Raw genomic sequence first — 12191 nt, 5'->3', positions numbered from 1 at the left:
TTTCAGCAGCAAAAACTTTGTATTATCTTTTGGAACAAAAAGGCATAATAATTCCATCACTAATGTAAAAAGGTAGGGTTTGGCTGAAATTTCAGCACCACTGAAATGAACAAAAATAAGGAAATCAAAGACAAAAACAGACAGCATGTTGTAAAGAGATTTGGAGAAATGGATGTTAGGCTCTATCATCTGTTTTCACACGTAATCCCATCTTTATTGTATCATAAAAGAGCTTTTTTGGTGCAATCAGTTTCAAAGAAGGTCATTCAGGCTAAAAAGAAACAAGCAGTGTCAGAAGTGTTTTTGCCAGAGCTCAGGCGTAGAGGCATTGCCTTCCAGTTGTAAGATCAGTAGTTCATCCCCTCCATTTGTTTAAGTGGCCTGAACCACAGATAGCCCCTGATATACTCATCATTAAGAGATTGTATAAAAAAAAGTGCTGCATGTAGGAAGTAAATAAAACCTTCCGTCATAACATAATGACAACTGAGAAGACATTGATTATCATGTCACATTAACACCTGGCTGTGGGTAGGATATATTTTGCCAAAAGTGAAGACTTCATGCAGGTGTTGATAGACTGGGTGCCCATGCTGACCTGTGTCCTCAAGCATAAGCTCCCACACTGGACAAGTGAGCATCAGCGTTATATCAGTGGAGCAATGAAAGAAGGCGCCCAGGTCTGATGAACTAGATCTTCTATCACATGACTTTGATAGCCAGGTCCAGGTTACAGCAAGGAAAACTTGGGTATTGCCATTTATGTGGATGTTACATTTGTACATACCATTAACCTAGATTTTGTTGCTGACCAGATAAACCATACTCCCTGATAGTAGTTTGTTATGTGCTGAAAAACAAGTCTGATCCATCATGTGTTGACCTTAAAACTTACAGGACTTTAAGGAACATCTTCTGACAGTTTGACCTCAGATGCCACAGCATACCTACAAATATCTGGTAAAGTCCATGTTTCGACAGGTCAGGACTGTTATAGCAGAAGAAGGGAACCCTACTCAATATTAGGTGAGGGGTCAATATTATGGCTGATCGGTGTAAATGAAATAAGAGGTGCAGTATCATCATCTGAAAAGTCTTTTGCCATAAACTTTGAGGTTTTTTTTATTCAAAAAAAGAAAAGAAAAACATTTTAAGCTTATTGACTCAATTAAACTCCACCAATGTGCTCTTTCCAAAGCCTTTTATTCTTTAGAGTTTTGGATCAGCAAATGACATAAATCAATACTGATTTATAAAATGACACAGATCTTGATGAAATTATTAGCGATTTGATGTATCTGCTGTCTCGTATTCAGAACAAAGAAGAGGAGAATGGGAGGCCTCAATATTTTCTTCTCAAATAATTTTATTCTCAATCTCATCTTCCTTCCATTACTTCACTTGTCTTTCAGTTTAAGAACAGTTCCTGTTTTATAATCTGATCCTAAACGAGTGGAAGTGATGGAGTAAATCTTTTAGTTCATGTATCAATGGTCACATCATATATAAACTTCATGAACCCAAGTGGGTATAAATTAAGTTTTATTTGTTTGTTTTCATCATCGTAGCAACATGTAAGCAGATAACGATAAAATGATGTTATTGCACAGTTACATGAGAAAGCATCCCTTCTAAACACATTTTACAGGTTAGTGACATCAGATGTGTTTACAGTTCTCAGTGAATCAAGTAGGCAAAAATAACATTTTGAGATTATTCACATTTTTCCCATGAACTGGAGACATTCTGATTTAAAAGAATTTGAACATGAACTTGAACAGTTTGCATCTTTGTTTCACAGGTTTAATTAAACTCTCCAAATCAACAAATGTCTAATCACAGAGTGGAATCAGAAGAACTCAAATGCTGCGAGTTGCACAGACAAAAGCGTATTTATTTGAACACTTTACGTCATTCCATTTCTTGTTTTTTCCCCAGTTGGTTTGGACACAGTCTTGTGACCCTCCAGAGTTGTTTGGCTGTCCTTTATTCCAAAACTTAAAGTCGAATTTAGAGCCATCAGACCACAACCATGCGCCATTCTTCTGACAATCAGTGAGTCCGATCCATTTGACTCTCTCAGCAGGATCAAAGCTTCTGATCAGGTGTTTGACAAAATTCTCTTCCTTCCGACTGTGGATAGATACCAGGTTGGCTCCCTGTGATACACAGTACAGCTCTGCATCAATCCAGGTCATCTTAGTGGAGATGTACTTGTAGCAGCGGCCATTGAAGCTGTACCATGACTCGGGACAACAGCCTTGCCAAAGCAGCATTTCCTTCTCATCTGAGGGAGACGCTGCACCCAGAGCCAGAGCAGCCATGAAGAGGAACAACATCCTGATGGAGTTTTATGTCTGTAATTAAAACAAGGTGTCAATGTCTTGTTGAAGTTGATCTGTACTGATGCTTGTCATCAAATATCCTGCAGAGGCAGGTGACAGGCTGCTTTCTTTTATATCACACAGAGAGGGCGTCTCCACTTTTGGTATCTTATCATTAATCTGTGCACTTAATATAATTTTTCTGTTGAGATTGGCTTTGTTCTTAGACATTATGTATTCATACTCTGTATGTTTCTAAAAACAATCTATGTTCCTATCTTGTACTTGTCCACTCTGCTCATACTACGCAATGTATGTTCTTGAATGGTCCAGAACTTTAAGAAAGCATAACTGGACTAAATAACTTGGTTAGACGAAGCTTCTCTATCTTGTCAGATAGGTCTGTCACATTAGATACACGCCTAAAAAAACAGTCACACACACATGTTGCTTATCACAGCCTAAAGAACATGACATGGACAGTGGTTGGCCTGTTTATGTTACTAATAACTGGCCAATTATATTATGTAAGTACAACCTCTGTTAGATAAACGTGAAGAAGATGAATATGAACTATTTCCATATATCGGAGCTTCCGATGAGTTTTGCTGTATGCCAACTTTTAATATGTACATTCTCAGGCCTAAAACTGCCCGAGAGCACCTGAAGGCTATTCAGTACTTGTAGCAGTGAGATCATTAGCCAAAAACTTTCAGCTCTACACAACAACACAATATCTGAACATTGGCCAAAGAACGCTGTTCGATCACCTTGATGTCTGATAAAACGTAATATTCAGTCATTTTAATTCAAATTTGATTTTAGCATATTTATTTTCATTGATCTAATCAAAACTTCCAACGTCTTTTCTGTCGAGCAATTCAGTTTTATCAGCATTACTGTCACAAACATATCCACACACATTCATAAAACAGTTTCCCAGATTTTACCAACTAAAGTTCAAGTTCAACAGATCCATTGTCAGAAATACTACTTCTGGTTGGTGGTCCTTCTGAAAATAATTCCATCATTAGGTTGATCTTTGACTGAAAGAGAGGGGCTTGTCTGGCCAGATCACCATGTCTGGGATCCAGTGGGAGAGTCTGACAAGCAGGGAGTCAAGCTGGGAGCGAAGAATCCTGATTATTATCTTCTTCGCTGCTGTTTTATCATCATTTGTTGATGGAGTAAACATTCATATAGACAGTTTTCCTATTTGAGTTACAGTAATGATGGCTCGCTCTTGGGTTAAATAAAGATAACCAAACAATTTAGAATTGTGAAGAATTAAGAACTGACCGACTGTTTTGGCATCCTTAGCTTTGTCATAAATGCGCTCACCCTAAGATTATCTCATCTCAAGCCTGTTTCCTTCTTCTTTCATTCAGCCCTGAGAGTGAGGGCCGTCAAAACAATACGTTTATCTACAAATTCTGAGTGCTGGTTGATCATTGGCCTGTACTTTAAGAGCACCAGAGTTACACATAGTTATTTAGCAGATGAGTTTACAATGATAATAGAAGTTATTTTATCTATTACAGCAACTATTATTAATTAATTCATTTATTTTAAAATGTATTTGATTGGAAGAAATACCAAAGTACATGGATAATCTGAAAACAGCTTTTTCAATGCAGGTATCGCAACGAAGAGATAAAAGGCAATAAAATGTTCAAAATAAATCCAGGTAAGAACACAATGTTTAACACTAGACAGTAGTACAAGTTTGTTGTTGAATTAAGATTCAACAGCTCTCTTAAAGAGTTAAAGTTCAGAAGTTTTCAGATAAATGAGCAGAGCATCTAAAGTCTTTGCTCCTTCCATTGAACAACTGTCTGAACAAAAGATGTTTTACAAAGTGAGACTTTATGATTTCCACCTGAAGGAGATCTGAGACCAGACATTCAGTCCATGTGACATATGTGAAAATATCAGCAATTAACAGCAAGGCCAGATGTCCTCCCTCTCTCTCTCTCTCTCTCTTTGTGCATTCATTTCCTATTGAGCAACTTGCCAATAAAGGCAACAACAAAAACAATCCTTTAAAAAACTAAAATTGAAAAAAATAACATCAACCATGGTTCAAAAAGGACTATGATGAAACTAAAAAGAAACAAGCAGTGTCAGAAGTGTTTTTGCCAGAGCTCAGGCGTAGAGGCATTGCCTTCCAGTTGTAAGATCAGTAGTTCATCCCCTCCATTTGTTTAAGTGGCCTGAACCACAGATAGCCCCTGATATACTCATCATTAAGAGATTGTATAAAAAAAAGTGCTGCATGTAGGAAGTAAATAAAACCTTCCGTCATAACATAATGACAACTGAGAAGACATTGATTATCATGTCACATTAACACCTGGCTGTGGGTAGGATATATTTTGCCAAAAGTGAAGACTTCATGCAGGTGTTGATAGACTGGGTGCCCATGCTGACCTGTGTCCTCAAGCATAAGCTCCCACACTGGACAAGTGAGCATCAGCGTTATATCAGTGGAGCAATGAAAGAAGGCGCCCAGGTCTGATGAACTAGATCTTCTATCACATGACTTTCATAGCCAGGTCCAGGTTACAGCAAGGAAAACTTGGGTATTGCCATTTATGTGGATGTTACATTTGTACATACCATTAACCTAGATTTTGTTGCTCACAAGATAAACCATACTCCCTGATAGTAGTTTGTTATGTGCTGAAAAACAAGTCTGATCCATCATGTGTCGACCTTAAAACTTACAGGACTTAAAGGAACTTCTTCTGACAGTTTGACCTCAGATGCCACAGCATACCTACAAATATCTGGTAAAGTCCATGTTTCGACAGGTCAGGACTGTTATAGCAGAAGAAGGGAACCCTACTCAATACTAGGTGGGGGGTCAATATTATGGCTGATTGGTGTAAATGAAATAAGAGGTGCAGTATCATCATCTGAAAAGTCTTTTGCCATAAACTTTGAGGTTTTTTTATTCAAAAAAAGAAAAGAAAACATTTTAAGCTTATTGACTCAATTAAACTCCACCAATGTGCTCTTTCCAAAGCCTTTTATTCTTTAGAGTTTTGGATCAGCAAATGACATAAATCAATACTGATTTATAAAATGACACAGATCTTGATGACATTATTAGCGATGTGATGTATCTGCTGTCTCGTATTCAGAACAAAGAAGAGGAGAATGGGAGGCCTCAATATTTTCTTCTCAAATAATTTTCTTCTCAATCTCATCTTCCTTTCATTACTTCACTTGTCTTTCAGTTTAAGAACAGTTCCTGTTTTATAATCTGATCCTAAACGAGTGGAAGTGATGGAGTAAATCTTTTAGTTCATGTATCAATGGTCACATCATATATAAACTTCATGAACCCAAGTGGGTACAAATTAAGTTTTATTTGTTTGTTTTCATCATCGTAGCAACTTGTAAGCAGATAATGATAAAATGATGTTATTGCACAGTTACATGAGAAAGCATCCCTTCTAAACACATTTTACAGGTTAGTGACATCAGATGTGTTTACAGTTCTCAGTGAATCAAGTAGGCAAAAATAACATTTTGAGATTATTCACATTTTTCCCATGAACTGGAGACTTTCTAATTTAAAAGAATTTGAACATGAACTTGAACAGTTTGCATCTTTGTTTCACAGGTTTAATTAAACTCTCCAAATCAACACATGTCAAATCACAGAGTGGAATCAGAAGAACTCAAATGCTGCGAGTTGCACAGACAAAAGCGTATTCATATGAACACTTTATGTCATTCCATTTCTTGTTTTGTCCCCAGTTGGTTTGGACACAGTCTTCTGACCCTTGATAGTTGTTTGGCTCTCCTGTATTCCAAAACTTAAAGTCGAATTTAGAGCCATCAGACCACAACCATGCGCCATTCTTCTGACAATCAGTGAGTCCGATCCATTTGACTCCGTCAGCAGGATCAATGCTTCTGATCAGGTGTTTGACAAAATTCTCTTCCTCCTGACTGTGGATAGATACCAGGTTGGCTCCCTGTGATACACAGTGCAGCTCAGCATCAATCCAGGTCATCTTAGTGGCGATGTACTTGTAGCAGCGGCCATTGAAGCTGTACCATGACTCGGGACAACAGCCTTGCCAAAGCAGCATTTCCTTCTCATCTGAAGGAGACGCTGCACCCAGAGCCAGAGCAGCCATGAAGAGGAACAACATCCTGATGGAGTTTTATGTCTGTAATTAAAACAAGGTGTCAATGTCTTGTTGAAGTTGATCTGTACTGATGCTTATCATCAAATATTCTGCAGAGGCAGGTGACAGGCTGCTTTCTTTTATATCACACAGAGAGGGCGTCTCCACTTTTGGTATCTTATCATTAATCTGTGCACTTAATATAATTTTTCTGTTGAGATTGGCTTTGTTCTTAGACATTATGTATTCATACTCTGTATGTTTCTAAAAACAATCTATGTTCCTATCTTGTACTTGTCCACTCTGCTCATACTACGCAATGTATGTTCTTGAATGGTCCAGAACTTTAAGAAAGCATAACTGGACTAAATAACTTGGTTAGATGAAGCTTCTCTATCTTGTCAGATAGGTCTGTCACATTAGATACACGCCTAAAAAAACAGTCACACACACATGTTGCTTATCACAGCCTAAAGAACATGACATGGACAGTGGTTGGCCTGTTTATGTTACTAATAACTGGCCAATTATATTATGTAAGTACAACCTCTGTTAGATAAACGTGAAGAAGATGAATATGAACTATTTCCATATATCGGGGCTTCCGATGGGTTTTGCTGTATGCCAACCTTTAATATGTACATTCTCAGGCCTAAAACTGCCCGAGAGCACCTGAAGGCTATTCAGTACTTGTAGCAGTGAGATCATTAGCCAAAAACTTTCAGCTCTACACAACAACACAATATCTGAACATTGGCCAAAGAACGCTGTTCGATCACCTTGATGTCTGATAAAACTTAATATTCAGTCATTTTAATTCAAATTTGATTTTAGCATATTTATTTTCATTGAGCTAATCAAAGTTTCCAACGTCTTTTCTGTCGAGCAATTCAGTTTTATCAGCATTACTGTCACAAACATATCCACACACATTCCTAAAACAGTTTCCCAGATTTTACCAACTAAAGTTCAAGTTCAACAGATCCATTGTCAGAAATACTACTTCTGGTTGGTGGTCCTTCTGAAAATAATTCCATCATTAGGTTGATCTTTGACTGAAAGAGAGGGGCTTGTCTGGCCAGATCACCATGTCTGGGATCCAGTGGGAGAGTCTGACAAGCAGGGAGTCAAGCTGGGAGCGAAGAGTCCTGATTATTATCTTCTTCGCTGCTGTTTTATCATCATTTGTTGATTTAGTAAACATTCATATAGACAGTTTTCCTATTTGAGTTACAGTAATGATGGCTCGCTCTTGGGTTAAATAAAATAACAGACCCTGAAAGGATTGCAATCTTTTAATATAGCAAGATGCTATTATTATTGTTTTATCCTAAATGTTTCAATTTGAATCCCTCAGAAGGTATTTTAAGTGTAAAGTAAAATAGGACCATTGCACATCATGGTGCTTAGGACCTACCCTTCTTAGCGGTAGGATTACAACAACAGAAATTAGTTTTGAGATGAATTTTTCAGCAGCAAAAACTTTGTATTATCTGTTGGAACAAAAAGGCATAATAATTCCATCACTAATGTAAAAAGGTAGGGTTTGGCTGAAATTTCAGCACCACTGAAATTAACAAAAATAAGGAAATCAAAGACAAAAACAGACAGCATGTTGTAAAGAGATTTGGAGAAATGGATGTTAGGCTCTATTAAGCATGGACTATTTATCATCTGTTTTCACACGTAATCCCATCTTTATCGTGTCATAAAAGAGCTTTTTTGTGCAATCAGTTTCAAAGAAGGTCACTTGAGGTCACTGTTGTCCTGGATGAGTGCCATCCCCAGCAGCTCAAAGTACTTCATAACTATCAGAGAACCACCGGCCGATAGTCATTCAGGCCTGAAACTGCCGAGGACTTTGGGATGGGGATGAGCTTTATTATGTATTCTTATTGCAAATACATATTTGTTATATTAGAAATTGATTGATCAACTTAATCATTAAAAAAAATCAAACAACAACTGGCCTGCAAATTACATGTGTCCAAACTTCTAAAGTAGCACATAGACAATAAAAACTAGCATCTGTCGGGTTAAAAAAACCTCAACCAGTGGCACCGGTTTGCTTGGCTGGTTGAGCAGACATCCCATATACAGAGGCTGAGGCTCCTATTTTTTTTATTTTTTTTGAATATTCCTTTATTTGTGAAAAGTGTCAGTAACACACATGTGACAATCAGGAGGGAAGAATTTTACAAAACAACAACAGAAAAGATGATGACAAACAAACGAAAAAAATTAAAAGGAACAGAGAAATAAAGTTGATAATAATAAATACTAATAGTACTTTAAACAAAGAGATTAAAGTGACCCCTGAGTGTAGGTGTTTCTTTCAAGTGTGTATGTGAGTGTGTGTGTGTCTATGGGTATGTTTGTGTGCGGAAAAATAAATTATGCAGACGGCACAGTTCAAGGGATTAACAGTGGAAATAATAATAGCAAGAATTATCTAAATTATATTATTATCATTAATGATAATGACAATAACAAAACAGACATCTATACATATGATTCTACAAATTAATAGCACAGGTGTGGTTGTAAAATCATAAAATTGGGACATGGTCTTTGGCAGCTGCCTCACATACTCATTTGTACATATGTATGTTGTCAGGGACCTCGGACTCAGATGCAGGGTCAGCTCAAAAGCAAAGAGGTTTATTTTGTAAACACAAGATAGCTCTGCAGGAGGACCGCTCACTGCAGGCTCGTGGAAACTATGGCATAAGACAGGGCTGGTAATGAAGCTCATGGAAAGAGACAACATACAGGCACAAGACAAGGGAGACGCAGACTATTTGAATACATGAGGAGCCATGGAGAAAAGGTGGAAACACTTTGGAATCAGGGAAGACAATCAGACACTTACCACAGGAGGAAGGGCAATGAACCTGAAACGAGAGGATGTTAGTGATTTCAAAATAAAACACGAAATGACGAGACAAGACATAAATCAAAACATAAATCATGACATATGCATATATGTGAGCGTAGTTAACTACTGTGGTGCATGAGAATAAGCATGATAAGCAAGCATGATGTTCATCAGTCTGAGGCTTCTTGATGCAGCTGTCTGCAGTTCAAGTCCCAACTCGGGTCCTTTGCTGTATGTCCTCCCTCTCTCTCTCTCTCTCTCTTTGTGCATTTATTTCCTATTGAGCAACTTGCCAATAAAGGCAACAACAAAAACAATCCTTTAAAAAAACAAAAGTGAAAAAATAACATCAACCATGGTTCAAAAAGGACTACGATGAAACTAAAAAGAAACAAGCAGTGTCAGAAGTGTTTTTGCCAGAGCTCAGGCGTAGAGGCATTGCCTTCCAGTTGTAAGATCAGTAGTTCATCCCCTCCATTTGTTTAAGTGGCCTGAACCACAGATAGCCCCTGATATGCTCATCATTAAGAGATTGTATAAAAAAAAAGTGATGCATGTATGAAGTAAATAAAACCTTCCGTCATAATGTGGTATATAGAGCCATCAGTGATATACCAACATTGTTATTATTTATATGTTTAATATTACTTGCATTAAGATAAGGTCATGAGTGTGTTGAAAATTGTCTGTGTGTGGTCTGGTCGGGAAAGGTTCGTTTATTGTTTGACAAATGTGGTGATGCAGTGTCTAAGTCTCACCAGCAGAGGGCGGGTTCGCTACACTGTGAACAGGGACAAGGGAAATCTCGCGAGAATACGCTGTGAGAACGGGAACACACGTGTGAAGTGTGAAGATGTGTGTGGCGTAACGCGTAATTGTGTGCTTGATGGGTGAATGTGCTAAGTGTGAGTTTATGGTCTCTGTTGGATTTTATATCATATTGTTCATAAACTTTACTGGTTTATAAAACCTAACGGTCCGGAAATAGGCTATCAGTTGATAGTACTCGTTGCCTAGCAACCGCAAGCAAGCACAAGGCTGGAGAAAGCTATGAGCCGGTGTAAAGAGCCCGGACTGTTCGCGTATTGTTAATAGGTAAATAAATAAGTTAAGATAGATACATAATTGATTGCGTTAATGTGGTAATTTTGGTAGATATGAATGGCTGATTGTGTATTGGAGAAACAAATTGATATTGAATGGACAAAATAAGACAACTGGTCTGGAATAGCAATATAACGGTCATGATTATTGTTTGGATGTTTTGTGCAGATGTTCATAATTGTTCTGTGTTGTGTGAATACGCTGGGAGAACGGGAACACACACCTGAGTGTGAAGATGTGTGTGGCGTAACGCGATAAATAATATATACTTTTGGCTTTTTGCAAAAATAAAAGACTTTCAAATTAAATGTGTAGTGGAGGACAACTTCACTTTGTACCACGCTACAATGACATAATGACAACTGAGAAGTAAAACATTGATTCTCTTGTCACATTAACACCTGGCTGTGGGTAGGATATATTTTGCCAAAAGTGAAGACTTCATGCAGGTGTTGATAGACTGGGTGCCCATGCTGACCTGTGTCCTCAAGCATAAGCTCCCACACTGGACAAGTGAGCATCAGCGTTATATCAGTGGAGCAATGAAAGAAGGCGCCCAGGTCTGATGAACTAGATCTTCTATCACATGACTTTGATAGCCAGGTCCAGGTTACAGCAAGGAAAACTTGGGTATTGCCATTTATGTGGATGTTACATTTGTACATACCATCAATCTAGATTTTGTTGCTGACCAGATAAACCATACTCCCTGATAGTAGTTTGTTATGTGCTGAAAAACAAGTCTGATCCATCATGTGTCGACCTCAAAACTTACAGGACTAAAAGGAACATCTTCTGACAGTTTGACGTCAGATGCCACAGCATACCTACAAATATCTGGTAAAGTCCATGTTTCGACAGGTCAGGACTGTTATAGCAGAAGAAGGGAACCCTACTCAATATTAGGTGGGGGGGTCAATATTATGGCTGATCGGTGTAAATGAAATAAGAGGTGCAGTATCATCATCTGAAAAGTCTTTTGCCATAAACTTTGAGGTTTTTTTTATTCAAAAAAAGAAAAGAAAAACATTTTAAGCTTATTGACTCAATTAAACTCCACCAATGTGCTCTTTCCAAAGCCTTTTATTCTTTAGAGTTTTGGATCAGCAAATGACATAAATCAATACTGATTTATAAAATGACACAGATCTTGATGAAATTATTAGCGATTTGATGTATCTGCTGTCTCGTATTCAGAACAAAGAAGAGGAGAATGGGAGGCCTCAATATTTTCTTCTCAAATAATTTTATTCTCAATCTCATCTTCCTTCCATTACTTCACTTGTCTTTCAGTTTAAGAACAGTTCCTGTTTTATAATCTGATCCTAAACGAGTGGAAGTGATGGAGTAAATCTTTTAGTTCATGTATCAATGGTCACATCATATATAAACTTCATGAACCCAAGTGGGTACAAATTAAGTTTTATTTGTTTGTTTTCATCATCGTAGCAACATGTAAGCAGATAACGATAAAATGATGTTATTGCACAGTTACATGAGAAAGCATCCCTTCTAAACACATTTTACAGGTTAGTGACATCAGATGTGTTTACAGTTCTCAGTGAATCAAGTAGGCAAAAATAACATTTTGAGATTATTCACATTTTTCCCATGAACTGGAGACTTTCTAATTTAAAATAATTTGAACATGAACTTGAACAGTTTGCATCTTTGTTTCACAGGTTTAATTAAACTCTCCAAATCAACACATGTTAAATCACAGAGTGGAATCAGAAGAAC

At 37.5% G+C, this 12191-nt stretch overlaps 1 protein-coding gene across 1 annotated transcript; it reads right to left on the bottom strand.

The window, feature by feature from the left end:
- Window positions 1–1859: 1859 nt before the first annotated feature.
- Window positions 1860–6493, bottom strand: LOC140274718 (galactose-specific lectin nattectin-like). The gene is made up of 2 exons (XM_072370086.1): window positions 6117–6493; window positions 1860–2340 (listed from the first exon to the last, which is right to left on the bottom strand). The coding sequence occupies exons 1-2, from the start codon at window positions 6491–6493 to the stop codon at window positions 1860–1862; spliced, it is 858 nt and encodes a 285-aa protein (XP_072226187.1).
- Between the last annotated feature and the right edge of the window lie 5698 nt (window positions 6494–12191).

The sequence above is a fragment of the Leuresthes tenuis genome, unplaced genomic scaffold, assembly GCF_036924035.1.
Source record: "Leuresthes tenuis unplaced genomic scaffold, fLeuTen1.0.hap1 SCAF_18, whole genome shotgun sequence".
Classification (NCBI taxonomy): Eukaryota; Metazoa; Chordata; class Actinopteri; order Atheriniformes; family Atherinopsidae; genus Leuresthes; species Leuresthes tenuis.
This window is presented reverse-complemented; position numbering and strand designations above follow the sequence as displayed.

Bases quoted from the DNA above. Each gene is read 5' to 3' on its own strand.
- LOC140274718 (XM_072370086.1), bottom strand. From the start codon at position 6,493: ATGTTGTTCCTCTTCATGGCTGCTCTGGCTCTGGGTGCAGCGTCTCCT. The intron at 2,341-6,116 runs GTCAGAAGACTG...AAACTCCATCAG, and splicing joins GAGCCAAACAACTATCAAGG to GATGTTGTTCCTCTTCATGG.